We start from the raw sequence: 15,665 nt of genomic DNA, 5'->3' as shown, positions 1-15,665 counted from the left end.
ATCACGTTTACATTTTATTTCTGTGTGAGCAGTTCATGGGAGAATGTGACTATGATAGGGTTAATCCAGCTACAGAAAAATCCATGCTGTGTATGATAGTAGTAAAGCTTGTGATCCCTTGATCTTTGATTAGATCCGAGCTAGTAAATATCTTGTGTTTAATCAGAATGAGTTGTTCTGCATGTAGTGTAAGTCACCTTCACAGATGGGATGTAGCAACAGAGTTGTTCTTGAATATTTGTTTAAATCCTTTCCAGAGCAAGCATGCATTATGTTTCTTTGTTGTAAATCAGATTGAAGCAAGTAAAGACCAGCACAGAGGAAAGACGTCTACTTGCAGTTAGGAATAGGACAGTGTGAAGCTCTTTTCCTTTGCAGAGAAATATATAACTTAATAGAATCTTGAAAGGTATTTTATGCTATTCTGCAAACATAACCAATGCAGAGTGGCTGCTTTTTCAGGATGGGTTACATATAGTTATCTAGAATTTCATCTTAAAATGTCCATGCAGGTTTCTAGCTTAGCAGACTATAAATATACAGAGACTGAGATTTATTACGGTGAATGTTCAGCCTCTATTATTATTCTATATGTTAAAGATACTTAGTTAGAATGGTAGCTGTTTTGTATGCTGGTAAACAGGAATTCTTAAAACCTTATCTGTAAGGCTATTTGTTTTGTGTGGTACGTCAGCGTCCTATTTACCTAAATCTGTCATAAATGCCTTCTGAAATGCCTCTCTTTGACATGCAAAATATTGAAAATGAGAGGACTTCTCTCTCTGAGATTTTCGTCAATATGTAATTTTTCCATGTTCATAACTTTTTGATAATAACTGGATGACCTGTAGTTAGATGTGTCTCAATTTCTCCCTCTTATTTTTCATAATCACTGCACAGAGCCCTCTGTGCTCAGGGGTGTGATTAGGCTTAACCTGCTGTCATATCTAAAGAACTTTATGTACAGTGTATTATACATTGCATAGATGTTAGATCTAACTGTGATATATAAATAGATATAAAGATGAGTTGCTCTCTCGACAAAGCTCATTCCAAATATTTTTTTTTATGTTTTTAACAGGAAGACTGGAGAGCCCCCGCTAATAAATGGCTGGATTCCTTACCTGGGGAAGGCTTTGATTTTTAGAAAAGATGCTTTCAAATTCTTACTGGATCAGCAAAAGAAACTTGGAGATATTTTCACTGTACATATTGCTGGTGAGAAATATTTTATTATTTCTCTTAATTTTTCCATCAGTGGTGTTAAATAGCAATTCAGATGTTTACTTTAGATTCTTACATAACTGAAAACATTCCTCTGCAGCACAGAACACGGTGTGTTAAATTCAAATGTATTATTACATTTAAGTATCCACAGGATTTAATTATGAGTGCGTGTATCTGTGTATAGATGTAGGTGTACATGCATATCAGCAGAATTTGTAGATGTGTAATGTAGGAAAACCTCTAAACGTGTATTGTTTCTTTCCTAAGGAAGGCAGAACTAACATCATCTTGACACTGCACAGAAAAAAATATCAGATTAAATTTAGAAAACACTTTAGAAAAAAAGTGCAGGATATGTTCTCACACATTTTACAACTGGTTGACAGGAACACAAGGGAATGAATGACACGTTGACTCAGTGATACAATCAGGACTAGAACGCAGAAACTTCCCATTGCCAGTCTCTTACTCTGATTGTGCTTGCTGAAAATAACAATATAATATAGTATGATATAACCTTGCTGCTTTCTATATTTATAGCTGCTTTACTACTCTAGCTTGAATACCAACGTTTGAGTGATTTCACGTAGATGCTTAAATCGTAAGGAAAGCAAGGAAAAAAGCTGGATTCTTGAATGAAACCTAAATATATAAATGTACATATATGCTTGTGTGTGTACACACACACACACTTTTTACTAAAATCAACTTAAAATCAAGTAGTTTCCTTTGTTCAGAAAAAGATAAACTGTTATCTGAGAGGGTCAGTAGAATAAAGGTTTTGCCACTTTGAATGCTGATATCCTTGTTCAAATGATCAGTTTTATAGCTGCATCAATTATTACTCAGAGTTCTCTACCCCACTTTTAGCTATCCTTGTATTTTTAAAGAGTTTCAAAGAAAAGTGAAAGTATAAAGTTTGCTTTGTAATTTTTAACGGTGACACTATTTTTAGTTTTCCATTTAATTTGTATTTTGCAATACAATTTTTTCCTTCAAAAATGAAGTAAATTGCATACGGTTTGTTTAATTAATATTTTTTTACTTCCTCTTATTGCGTTCTTTGTCTTTCAGAAGGGCATTTTTACTGCTGTTAACTATGGCTTTTTTCTTTCATTTGTGTTTGTTTTTTTCTCCATTGCAAACTGGTGTGTTCAGGTATTTCTGCATCTTGAAAATGAGTTAATCTACAAGACTAACTTTTTTGTGAAATATTGTCTTTTTTATTGTTGATGTACATTCATACCATACACAGTAATGGCTTCTTATAAGTCAAAATTAATAGCAATTATTCAAAGGCTCTCTTAGTGCATTCATAAAAGCAAATGTAGTCATGCTTCAGAATGCAAAATGTGTTTAATTAAATATTTATTTGTACTGTTTTGTTTATACTTTTATTTAAAGATTTGTGTCTTTAGGCAATCTGTGGATGCAATTTATTTTAACAAATTTCTGTTTGCACAGCAAACGAAATTCCTTTTCTACTAATCTCCCTATGTTTAGGTGTTCTGAGAAAACCTTTGTTGAGACAGGTTAAAGCAAACAGAGTGAGTTATGGATGTCATTTCAGCCTTATATAGAGAAATCCTTGATTCTGTGAATTGGTCATATTGGAGATGCTAAGAGGCTTCTCTTTTTTCCAGTCTAAAAATACTGACCATCAGGACTTCACTAAGCAGAAGCAGCTTGTCAGCCACAACTCAGAAAGGAAGATGAAGCTAGTTAGTAGCTTGTATCTTGTCTTGATATTGAGACGTACAGGCTTTCTGTGCATCTCTGTGATTTGACAAAGATGATGTTTGTATGTTCAGCAAACATAAAGTAGCCGGCTGTGTATGTACTATCATTGCTTTACCCCCCTGGTGAGTGACTACAGGTCCTGTCAACAAATCCTATCAATATGTATTGTTCTAATTATTGGTTCTCAAACTAGTTCATTTGGAAAATGTGGAACGATGCTTGGAGTTTCTGGCATTGCCCCGTACCGGTAATGCGATTTCGCTGATTGTACTTTCCCATGTGATGAGCAAATGATTGTCATACCTAAAAGTCGCAAGGGACATGGATGTCATCTTAATAAAGAAATTAAAAAGCACATCTTTCTATGAGAAACAATGTAAATTCCTGACCTGTCGCAGAAAATAGTTCTCTAATTGGTTTTGTGTGGTGGTGCAGCAGAATCGTTTTCCCCAAACGTCATACCGGCGAAGCACTACTGTACATCATTGTCAGCAGTTCAGCAGAATCTTCCTAATAAGAGGACGATTACATAAAAGCGATAGTCTTCAAAAAAGAAAAAGAGAGGGAGAGAAAAGAAAAGAAGAAGGAAAGGATGAGAGAAAAAGCTCCCGAGTCTGTTGTTTTTAGATGGCAGTACTTCCTGGCCCAGCCTTTCTTGCTTGTTAAGGATCAACAGTGTAGGCAGGCAGCTAGGTAAGAACTTAACAATCTTGAAGCAGTTTTGTCAGTTTCCCGGCTTTAAACTTTGTCTCCTTTTCCTGATGTGTTATTAGAAATGACAGTGGGCATTGCAGTGCCATCTATGAGACTGTCTGGCTTAAATCTTAATAAAGTAATCTGTCTTTTGGTGGTTTCGTTAAGCACATGTGGCCTTTTTAAATTCTGCTAATAAGACGTTCTTTTCTTCTAAATCGTGACACGCCTACAGTAACATACCACATTTTTCTGTCTTAGGCAAAAGGTAATTTCCATGAACTTACAAAACTGAAGTCTGCTGCAAGCATTACTGAAATAACATCCATCATTATATGGCATATGAAACGCTTGTCTTTCATCATTAGCATTAAAAAGCTCCGGAATGCATTATTAGAGTAATTTCTTAACTATCATACAAATACTGGCTTCTGTGCTCAGATTTACCAAAGTTGACAATTTTCATATTTTCCACATCAATCTTCTATTTCTAGGAGAGTGTATAAACTAAATGGAGATAACCAGGCTATTTGCAGCACGGTTGTAATGCAAACTGAAGGATTGGACAAGGAGTATAAATTTTCTGTATCCATATTAAAATAACTCAAAGGGCTTTTTACAGAAACAAGTATACATCTATTATTTTGACTTGTTTCTATTGTACTAAATAAAATATCTCTGTGACTTAAACTGTTGGGATTTTCAGTGTAGCGTTTCTGTATGGACAAGTCTACTTGCTTTTTTGTGCCAAAGGAATTTTTTGTATTCTAACAAGGACAGGCTTTGTCCCCAGTGGTTTCTTTATAAATATGTTCAATATTTAAAGCTCCCTAATTTGGAAAGCATGTGGCATGCCTCCACTTTTGGCTGATCTGTCATTTACCGGTACTCTGATGGAAAATCATGAGCAACAGTATTTTTGTATTGTTTTAGAAAAGACTGCTACATGAGGTAGTTCTTGGCATTAGCTGCAATGGAATGGTATTGGAGATGAGGAGGCAGCTGCATTTTAACATACTGCAGAGTAACAAGAAACTTGAGGAAGAACTTTGCATTTGTTGGTATTTGACACCACCAGGGATATTAAGTGGGAAGAGACCTCAACAAAATGATCTGAAAAAAAAAATTCATGGCAGTATTGATGCTCAAAAAACTCAAAATGGTATATTGAGGTCAGAAATTTTGGTAGTTTGCTGTTAAGTTCTCAAAGGCTGCTTCGGGTAGTCGAGATGCTGGAGCATGGTTTTGTAGTTATCATCAGTCTCTTACTGGATAGAAGGCACTGGGGCAAACCTGTGGTGCTGCATTTGTGCGCAGGTCATGATGTTAATGGCTGAAAGCCCTCTTGCAACAAAAACTTTCTCTCTGCAGTTAATTAGTTGTACATTTTAGTCTTGTTCTAACAAAGAGATCTAAAATTAGATCCCCTGTGAGGTACATTCACAAGCTGCCTTTGTTATAGAGGGGTTCCGCTATTCTGACTACAGAGACACCGCATAAATACAGTAACAAAGTGTTTTGTTTTCAGTGTTTATATATATCGCCAACTTGCAATGATATGGTCTGGAGCTCAAGCTGATTCTACAGAATGAATTATATTTTGGTACATACTTATTTTTTGCTACCAGGAACCTGAGGAGAATAATAAAAATAAGGATCTGTGCTATTCTATTTGTCAGAGATTTTCTTTTCTAAAGTATGTGCTAATGTTGAGAGGGTTTTGATTTAAAATTATTGCTAAAATAGTTTGTTTGTCTGAAAACCCATTTGCTGAAAATTATTTTCTTGCTTAAAAAATGATAAGAATTGATGTGTGTTTGCTAAGAGTCTGATTAAAGATCACAAAGAAACTCATATTTTGCATCAGAAATAAGCAGATGGTGGACAGATGGTTTAAATTAATATTAATTAAAAATCTTAACTTAAATTGTTTACCCTGTAAACGCAAAGTTAGGAAGCCAGCTTTCATCTTTAGGGTTAATAGCACTCCAAGTCTATTTATTAAAAATCACTCCAGTGGGCATTCTTTCCAAGCTTTGATCACAAAGATGGTGGCCTCATTGAAGAGTGTGCAAGTGTGAGAAAGCTGGGGTGAGAGGAGTGCAGGGAGAGCAGTGCTGGGACTCTTTGCAAAGGCTTGGGAAGATTCTGCAAGAGTTAAAAAATTAAGGGGCTAAAAATTCGTATGTGGGTTGGAAAGGAAGAAATGGTCAGGGAAGAGGACTGGGAATTGAGGATCACTTTATCAGGCTGATTTCTTGCTCTTTAAAACTGATTTATATCTGTAGTTTATTATGTTACAGTAAAGCAAACTCCATGAGTACCTCAGACACCTTTGCACATTGTTGAGAAGAAGGGGGTCAAATTCTGTCTCTGTTTGTCCCTCATGTTTCCTTACTGTTTCACTGGAATTGCAGGGGATATAAATGGGATGAAAATTTCTCCAGCTGGTTATTATTGCAAAGAATGTCCAGAGCGCACCCATCTTTGCCACAGAGCAGTGTGTGTATGTGCAAGTCAGGATATGGAATAACTATGATCATTCAAATATCACTACATGGTAACCATGGATACTAGTTGACATTTTTAGTGGTAGTGACTACTTTATCTCAGGACATCTGTCACAGAGCCAAATTTGGCCTTCAGTTAAGCATGTAGTGTTCCCATTAAAATCAAAGGAGATTTGTCCTTCTAGTAAGACAGAATTAGACTGTAAGTATGCTAAGCTTTGATGTTTTCTGGGTTTATGGCTAGGATATGTCACAGAAAATGTGCACATTTTAATGGGTACCTTTTTTCCCTAATGCACCTGTCCCTGCAAGTTAAGAATCAAGAGCTCTAAATTTAGACTTAACATGGGAATCACCCATAAAGAGTTAAGTTTTAGTTGAGATTTGTGAGCATTAGCGTTTGCATTCATGACAGTTCACCAAAACGTCCTTTATTAGTTGACTTGAAATTTGGGGGAAATTTTAGATTTTTGTTCTGGTTTAGGCAACTCCAAAAGGCATTGTACACTGCAGTGCTGTACCTTAGTACCCACAGCTGGAGGACCTGCTGTACTGCTCCTCAGGTGCACCAAGAAGGTTGGAAGGTTTTCTGTGCACTTTACACAGTTAATGATTGTGCCAGGTCAGTGTGAACCCCATAATGGAAAGCATTGTAAGAATAAGATCCTCCTTTATAAGCCAGGGCTTCAAAATCAGATTCCATTGTGGTCATTTTAGTGATACTAAGCAAATTCTTAGCAGGGAAACTGAGACACAATTAAAGGAAAAGACAGATGTGGCTTTAAATGTTGGGGTTTTACAGCTTGCAGTTAAAGCGACTGCCAGCAGATTTTGAGTCTAGATGCCATCTCCTTGAAGAAAATCTGCCTAGGTAACAAGTTTTCCACTTCAGCCTCCCTCATCCACTCTCCTCTATGCAAATGAAATACGAAATATCTTACTGCTATTAATAGTAATAATAATAATAAATAAATAATAAATCAAAATGCTATGATCCTACATTACATTTCATAAATCATACTAGGATAGTAACTGATTTGTTCCAAAGTGCAGTATTGTTGCCAAACCAGTAGTTCAGTCCGCAATTGAAATGTGTCTTCATGCTGCTTTTAGAAGTGCTGTGAAGTTATATGCAGGTGAGATCCTTTCAAGGAGAGTAAGTATTGTGTTTTCCAAATCTAAATACAATATGTTGGCTCTTCCTTTTTTTTCTTTTATTTTCTTTTTTCTTCTTCTTCTTCTTTTTTTTTTTTTTTTTTTTTTTTTTTTTTTTCTTCTTTTTTTTTTTTTTTTTTTTTTTTTTTCCTTCTTTGCAGATCTTTTCTTTGATAGTTTTCTTGGTGTTCTTCTTCCAGATGTTGATGGTGCTTATTTTCAGTTATTACTTCTGGAAGCCTCAGAGTATAAAGCTACATGTCTCTGTTTTTTCTTCTCTTCTATTCAGGAAGATATATTACCTTTATCATGGACCCATTTCAATATGTTTACGTCATCCGAAATAGCAAACAACTTGAGTTCCATGAATTTGCAGATAAGATGGCTTCCAAAACTTTTGACTACCCAGCCTTGTCAAATGTGAAATTCCCTGATCTCAAGGAAAACCTGCACAGAATCTACCAGTATCTACAAGGCAAGCCTTTGGAAATAATTTCTGACCACATGATGAAAAATCTCCAGGATATATTTGAATGGAAATGCTCACAAGCAACAGATTGGGAAACAGAAAAAATGTACAAATTCTGCTGCTCTGTAATGTTTGAAGCCAGTTTTGTAACACTATATGGAAGAGTTCCTGCTGCAGATGGCCGCAAAGTTATTAGTGAAATCAGAGACAAATTTATCAAGTTTGATGCCAGCTTTCCCTATTTAGCTGCAAACATACCAATTGAGTTGCTAGGAGCTACCAAGAAGGTTCGGAAGGAGCTTATACATCATTTTTTACTTCAGAACATGACAAAATGGCTGGGAGGGTCAAAAGTGGTCCAAGCCAGACAAGATATATTTGAGAAATATGAGCTGCTTGGAGATTATGACAAAGCAGGTAGGAAACTTATGAATGATAGCTTGTCTAAAATAAAATAATTTACTATAGACCTTTGAAATAAAAAGGCAAAATGGCGACCTTGAGATTTTTTTATGTTCTTTCTAATTGGCTAATGATAAAATGTTTTACTCTGAAACAACCCTCTATGATAATTGATTTTTTTTTTTTTTTTTTTTTTTTTTTTGTGATGAGGTGGTAAAACAAGATACTTAATGGTGATAATGAGAAAGATTATAACTGAGCTGCATTTACTCCCCTTATTCCCCCCACCCCCCCGACATTACATTTCAAACTATTCTCATTAAGCAGAAAATTAGACTTCAGAAGCCTATTGGTCCTCATTAAAAGCCACTGATCCTTGGCTGCTTCTGTGTCCTAACATCTTTTAATTAGCACACTGCAAATCTAATCAGTGTAATAAACGCTATTAATCTTCCTTTTCACTTATTTTCTCCCAGCACATCATTTTGCCTTCCTGTGGGCCTCTGTGGGAAACACGATTCCAGCTACATTCTGGGCCATGTATTATCTGCTGCGGCACCCAGAAGCTCTCGCAGCGGTGCGTGACGAGATTGACCATTTGCTGCAGTCAACAGGTCAGAAGAGAGGGCCCACGTATAACATCCACCTCACCAGAGAACAATTGGACAACCTGGTCTACCTGGGTAATTTATTTTTATCTGTTAGCAAGAGAAGAGGGTCTCTCCCTGCAAACCGGGTTTATCACTCATTTCTGTTTACTGAGAAGGTGGAGGACACAGCTGCCTAATTGACATAATAACACCCATTTACATCAATTATAAATTATGTAGTTTATAGCTGTAGATACTCTCATTGCATGTAAACATTAAAGCCTAGGTAATTAACTATGCAAGGTATGCAAAAGGCTAAATCGAAGCTTTGCAATTATTTGAAAAAAGTTGATGCCTATTAAGTTGCTTGATTCTGAGCATCTGCCGAAGTGTTAATGCATTTCAAATACTTCTGCGTGGTACTGCCAAGAAAGACCCGTTTCTGAAATTAAAGTAGGGTAATGCATTTAAACTGGAAATGTAATTTTTTCACAAGCGGTTTCTTTCTTTTTCTCTCCTGAACATGATAAAAAGAGCTCTAAAGCAGGCTTCAGCATAGCTATGCCTCTGAACTAAAGAGAAGAACTAAAGATTTCCAGATGAGAAATGGCATTTTCAGTACTGAAAGCAGTACCTTGATTCAAAACAGAGAGCTCCAAGGGAGATCCAGGTCTTCTAGTTGTAGATCAGTGGCTTGCAGAAGGACTCTGACCAGTCACTGTGGGAAGCTGTGTTCTGAGGTTGGATGAGCCTTCAGGGCCCAGTGGTTTCACTTCACTTCATAGTGCACAGACACTGGTCAGATGAATGCTGAAATTAGCCTGGGGGAGGAGAGAAGGAAATATTCATAGGTATGTGTAGCAGGGAGCAGCCTAGCTTCAAAGCATCTGAAAATTCCCATAGGTAGTGGTATCAGGATAGACAGGAGCTGTATAAAGGCATAAAGGGTGAATATCCCTTTTGTTTTAGATACTGACAGCAACCCCCTAATAAAGCTGAGCTCAGCACTATATGTTTTGGTAGCTCCTGTACTGACCTGGTAGTCTGCTCTAAAATGAAGCTGTGATGGATGGGGTGGTGAAGCAGTATGGGGTCAGTGCACCTGGTGAGCATCTACATAAAGGTTGCCATTCTCCAATATGGCATCTACTGAGAGCATGTGGGTCAATTTCAGTTGTCTCTCTTAGCACAGAAATTGAGTTTGATTCAGCTACTTTTTATTAAGGCATTATTGTTAACTATATATAGCGTGGATCTAGTAAATTGGTTTCATCTGGAGTTACAACTCTTTTTATGCAGATTGATCAGTAGTTGATGAAGAAGGCTTTTGATGTTGGGAAGATATCCAATAACAAGAGTAACATGACATTCTGAGCTATTCGTGTAACATGGGAACACAAGTAAAATTGTTTGACATCTGAGTTAGCATCCACCAAAAGATAACAGAGAAGAAAAGTTGCCAAGCATCAAGATCACAAAATCATAGATTCATAAAGGTTAGAAAAGACCTCTGAGATCATCTTGTGGATCTGCCAGCCCAACCCCTCTGTGCTCACTAACCCATGTCTCTAAGTGCCACATCTGCCATTTTCTTCAAAACCTTCAGGGTTGGTGACTGATCCATCTCCTCGGGAAGCCTTTTCCAATGCCTCACCATGCTTTCTGAGAAGAAATTTTTCCTATGGTGATCAAGACAAAATTCATTTTCTAATGAGAGAAAGAGGTGGAATTGGTAAAGGAAAAACAAAAGCGCCCCAAAAGTGTGGGATTAAGGAAAATAAAAGCACAGACCTCACTAAAATCACCTGGTGAAAAATGGGATAAACCATTTCCAACACTGACTGTGTCATCCTCTTGCTGCTCCTTGAAACTGTCAAATGTCTCAGTATCATTGATATACCTGTTAAGAGGAAAATGCTACATCTAACTTTGTAGTATTCAAGTTATACTTTTATTAAATTTTATAATGGTGTTAAACATAATGTGGTATGTAAAGGAGCTTGATTTCAATTCTTCTGGCACTTAAGTCGTAAAGGGCTGGATACTGTCCCATAAAATAATAATATAGAAAAAAAAAACTGTACCATAAGAGAATTAAATTCATGCTTCAGTGGAGAGGAGAAAAGGATGTTTTCTTAGTAAATGTATAGAAGGAACAAAGGTTCAAATTTTCATTGCTTGTGCAGCAAGAATTCCCCATCTCCGCTGGCAGCTGTGTGGAAAAGGCCAACCGTACCCACACTTAGTAGCTACAGCTTTCTGGCCACGGCATGTGAGAAGGAGCCTGTCCTCCTCCCTCTCCCCCTGTACTGACCTGCAGCACAGAAAAATGGGAATTTGTGTCCCTGCTCCTGGTTAAGGCAGCCAGGTGGGGTTCTTATCTATTTATCACCTTGTCATCTCTTTCTCCTGTTTTAAGCGCTCTGATTCCCCGTCCTCTTTTTGGCCTACTGTAACAAGAACCTTTTTTTGGATTCCTCATGCTATGGGGAACAAGCAGGAATTGCTAAAAAGCCTTTCCGAGTGGCATTTTTGTTATTGTGGCCACATTTGTTGGGTCTAGGGAATGACATGTCCCGATTTACTTCTAAATTCAAAACACAGGTATGTGATTTAAAAATGAAAAGCTTTCAATCCTCTTGTCACACATTGTGGCCCTGGTTATTTTCTTTTGATGGCATTTCTGGGGCAGCACACTTTGTGTTGTCTGCTTGAGACTTTTCCAGCAACCAAAACACGCGTGCTTGTGTGCACAGAGTAACATACATTATTAGTCATTATGACTCACAATGGAGCTCTAATACGGTAAACGATACATGAGAACGGTCTGTCGGGTTTTATGGTTAAAATGGAAATGCAAAGGGTAGAGCAGAAAAATACTTAGTGCATGTGTAGCGCTAGGCATGTTTAGTCAGTTTGTTTGTTCAGTATTAGTCCATTCATTTATATTGTGAAGCATTCTTGCCCCAGGTCACTGCTGAATCCCGGAGATTTCCTGCAAAAAAAAAAAAAAAAAAAAAAAGCACAGCTTGAAAAATCGTTTTGTATAGACAAAATGGCAGGAACCCCAAAAGAGCTAATGTAGAGTGTGTAACTGTAACACAAGCAATAAGCATTAAAATTGTTGTTCAGGTTGAGGTAAATAAATATATTTTTCCTGCAGGCAGCTGGGCAGTACCATGTAATTCTCAGGAAGATACAGATGTAGTTGTTTGCAGTTGTGCATGTAGACACACCACTGTGCACGTGAACTAGAGACACCCCCAAATATTTGCATATCCAATTGCTTTTTTCCTATAATGCACTCTAATAATTATAGTTCCCTATTACCTGCTGTTAGTGTAAAATTAACAATCCATTATGCACAATAAGTTTTATAAAACATTTACAGATCGAGATCATGTTTAATTAAAATTAACTTGCCTATGAAAGCCAAGTGCACTTATGATTCACTGTGACCTTTTATTACCTGCAGTCCCTTGTTTTGGCTGGATGATTGACAGCTTGCTGTTTGGCTACCATGTTGTATTTCAGCTGACAAGACTTTTCATTTTAACTCAATTTGCCTGCCTATCACAAGCTGGTGGCAGGCCAGGCTCAAGTCACCCAGCTTTGCCTCAGCAGCTTGCTCTATTTCTCATTAGTACGCATTTATTCAGTGGAAATTGGAAGACAAATGCTTGAAGGCATGTGAACTAAGTATAGCAAATTAGGGTTTAAAGACTGAATATTTATAAGTATATTGAAACAGTTTAAAAAAAAAAATCTAGAATGAATTGGAGACTGAGTGCTAGCTTTAGTATAAGAGGAATGAAGAGAGAAGTGGGAGGATTCTAAGAATAACAATACTATGAGATATTTCTCTCTCTCTCCCTCGAAAATATGTAAAATCTCTCTGACAACACCTTATCAAACAACAGCCTGGCTTCTTTATGTAGTGTGTGTACAGCAAAGTTTAGCATCTCATGTGTGTAAGAAGGGGAAAAAAAATGAGGGTCATGCTCATTTGCTGCTTGGTTATCCCTTGGTATGCTTTAAATTGCCTTGTTTGTTCGGCACAAGCACAGAAACAGATGTTGCTCTACCACGCTGGATAATTTACTGTACCTCATGGTGCAGAATGGAAGGCCTCCCAAGCTACCCAGCTGGTCTGTCAGTAGCGATGGCTGGTGTCTGCTCAACTATGACAACTGCAAGCAAAGGCTGCAGCTTTATTGTGCAGTTGTCATTCCTCCCAATGTATAGCCCCGGCATTTGGGGAAAGCTGACTGTCTCTTTTTTTAATGTTTGCCTGCAAACCCGTATAAGCTTCCATCCTCCTTTGTTGATCATAATGTGACTCATTACTTTTGTCATCTAATGATTATCGGCATGATCGCTCAGAGCTAGAGCCAAGCTCGCCTTCCACACATAACTGGTACTGGAAGGTAAAACAGATTTGTCATTTACGATCTGACCGCTAAGCCACACTTTGTGCTCCATTATTGTGATTAACTTCTGCATAAGATATGCTGCCCGATTGTCATCTGCGATCCGGTGGTGGGCACCGACTGCCGCGCTCTGCGGGAAGACGGCCCCCGATAGGATGTGACTGCAGTGCTGGTCGAGTTAAACACAGACCCGCTATTTCACAGCAGCACTGGAATAATTATTTTCCTTTTTTGCTCTCCCCACCACCCCCACCCCATTTGATTTCCTGGGTGAATGGTGTTGCCATATGTGTCGCCACTGTTTCCAAAATCACGGCGTTCCGAGCTGTGCATTTTGAAGGCTGAGGGCAGCCTGGGAATGGAGGCTGGACCCTTCCTTTGTACCACGCAAAGTTTTGTTGCCAGAGCACTGCCAGTTGAAATCTATCGTGTCAGGTGCCTTGTGGCTATTCGCAGTAGAGGCCATATTCTGGAACCAGGGTTCTTCTCTGGCTTCGTCACCAACAAGCCGATTTGACTCTGCCTGATTATAGTAACGAAGGCAGTCCAAAAGAATATGCACAGACTCACTGTACGTCACATTGAATCACGGTGCTGGCCACACAAAGCTGACCGCAGCCTCATTTCTTTAGACAAATGCATGCTTAAGGAAAAACCTCTTGCAAGAAAGCATCCAGGGCCACTTTATTTGCTATGCATGCTGCACCAGATTTAATTTTTAGTGAAAGAGCATTTGTTATTATTTTTTTCAGCTGCATCTACACTGGGTAGCTCCTGTCTCTAATAAACTAACCTTTCGGGTGCAGCAGTTACAGCGCCTTGGTGAATGCTTAGGGAAGGCTTATTTGATATCCCCAAACATAAAAATGGGCACAAATGGATTGTTATGAGAAAATGGAACCCAATTTTAGGCTGTTTTTCACGCTAACGATTAGAAGGAATCCAGTCACATATAACAGCACCCATACACACTGGTGGAAAAATAGTCAGTTTTGATTACTAAGTGAGAGATGCAGCCTTAGACAGGAGCTACATGCTGATATACATGCTATCAGAATGATTTATGCAAATTATGCATATTATTCCCAAAGGAATTCCTCCTCAAACTGCCAGGATAAATTGCCGGAAATTAGCCATAAAATCTGTCGTGCTAGGAGCAAAAGGTGAAGGCCACTGGGAAAGCAAGGACATTCAGCTTCTGGAGCCTTCCAGGATGTGATGGTGGAGACAGAAACCGAGCTTCCCCTGTACTGAAAGGGCTGTGTTTTGTTTTCTCTTTGACAATTAAAAGTGTCTTTCTCTCTTAAAACTCAAAGGAAGATAATGAATTGCTTTCATTCACTTTGACCATAAGAGATGCTATCATTTGGCAGTGTAGCATCTGAACACTGAAAACAAAGCAAATAAATTTAAAAATCCTCAGACTAACAAGCAAAGTGTTTTTTCTAGCATGTAGTTGTGCCTCTACACCCAACAGCTTCTGAAAGACAAGCTGAATAGCTCAGTGGATGCTTTCGTTGGTGTTTGCTCTCAAGCTCCAAAATGAAAGGAAATGCATAAAGCATTCATGTCTTCTGATTGTGTTGTTTTCAACATGGTGCCTGAATAATGACTTTCCACCCAAAATCCGTGGCTGCCTCCAGTCGACACAGTTTCTCAGAACCATCAGTGAGAATCACATTGCAGTGCTCAGAGCCGCGGCCCCCGCCCTGCGGGACTGTTTAGTACCTTCTCTTGGTGTCTGGTTCATGTTTTGTTTTGTTTGTGGTTTGTGTTTTTTTCCTTTTTTCCTCCCCCCCCCTCCTTTAGCCTGCCCTACTAAACCTGTCGAGATGCAGCAGCTGCAGCCATGTATAACTTGCAGTCATCTCCCATATTTCTGATGCTTCCCCCCCTCCGCTTTTGTTTAATCACAGAGAGCGCCTTAAACGAGAGTTTACGGATGTGCTCATCTTCCATGAACATTCGCATCAGCCAGGAGGATTTTGTTCTCAAGCTCGAAGGAGATCAGGAAGTCAGTTTGAGGAAAGGAGACTGGATAGCCCTTTACCCTCAGATTTTGCACATGGACCCCGAGGTCTATGAAGATCCTAAGGTAAACGCTCAGCTGGTGCTGCTCTTCCTACTTCAGGCACATTGCAGCAGCCAGGCCTTTTGTGTTAGGGTTTTTTTGTTGTTTCTTTCTTTTTTTTTTTTTTTTTTCCTGCTGTTCCTTCTTGTGGAACAAATCTTCTGACTTTCAGATGTATTTTCGAGGGCCCTACAGGTCAAAAGATTCATGGCCTGAAGAGAGAAATATGGTGATGAGACTGACTGCTACTGCTTTCAAAGGAATTGACAATTGCACATTGACTACCATAAACTTTAGGCTAAATGTGGGTTTTGTTTGTCAGTGGATCATTTGATACCCAAGGAGGGCTGAATAATAGAAGGTGGTTTAAATAGCAAA

At 38.3% G+C, this 15,665-nt stretch overlaps 1 protein-coding gene and 1 long non-coding RNA gene across 2 annotated transcripts in view; one reads left to right on the top strand and one right to left on the bottom strand.

Moving 5' to 3' along the window:
- The window catches only part of LOC107310250 (25-hydroxycholesterol 7-alpha-hydroxylase), a gene marked incomplete at its 3' end in the record, with an annotated part of 116,719 nt that overhangs the window by 96,830 nt on the left and 4,224 nt on the right, over nt 1–15,665 (top strand). The window contains 4 exon segments of the mRNA NM_001323207.1: nt 1,082–1,218; nt 7,615–8,211; nt 8,673–8,879; nt 15,133–15,311. Of these exon segments, the coding sequence (NP_001310136.1) occupies nt 1,082–1,218; nt 7,615–8,211; nt 8,673–8,879; nt 15,133–15,311 (1,120 nt within the window).
- Nucleotides 8,871–11,873, bottom strand: LOC116652965. Its single transcript, XR_004306235.1, has 2 exons — nt 10,347–11,873; nt 8,871–9,607 (listed from the first exon to the last, which is right to left on the bottom strand). It is a non-coding gene; the product is annotated as an uncharacterized LOC116652965 (long non-coding RNA).

Source organism: Coturnix japonica, chromosome 2 (assembly GCF_001577835.2).
Source record: "Coturnix japonica isolate 7356 chromosome 2, Coturnix japonica 2.1, whole genome shotgun sequence".
Lineage (NCBI taxonomy): Eukaryota > Metazoa > Chordata > Aves > Galliformes > Phasianidae > Coturnix > Coturnix japonica.
This window is presented reverse-complemented; position numbering and strand designations above follow the sequence as displayed.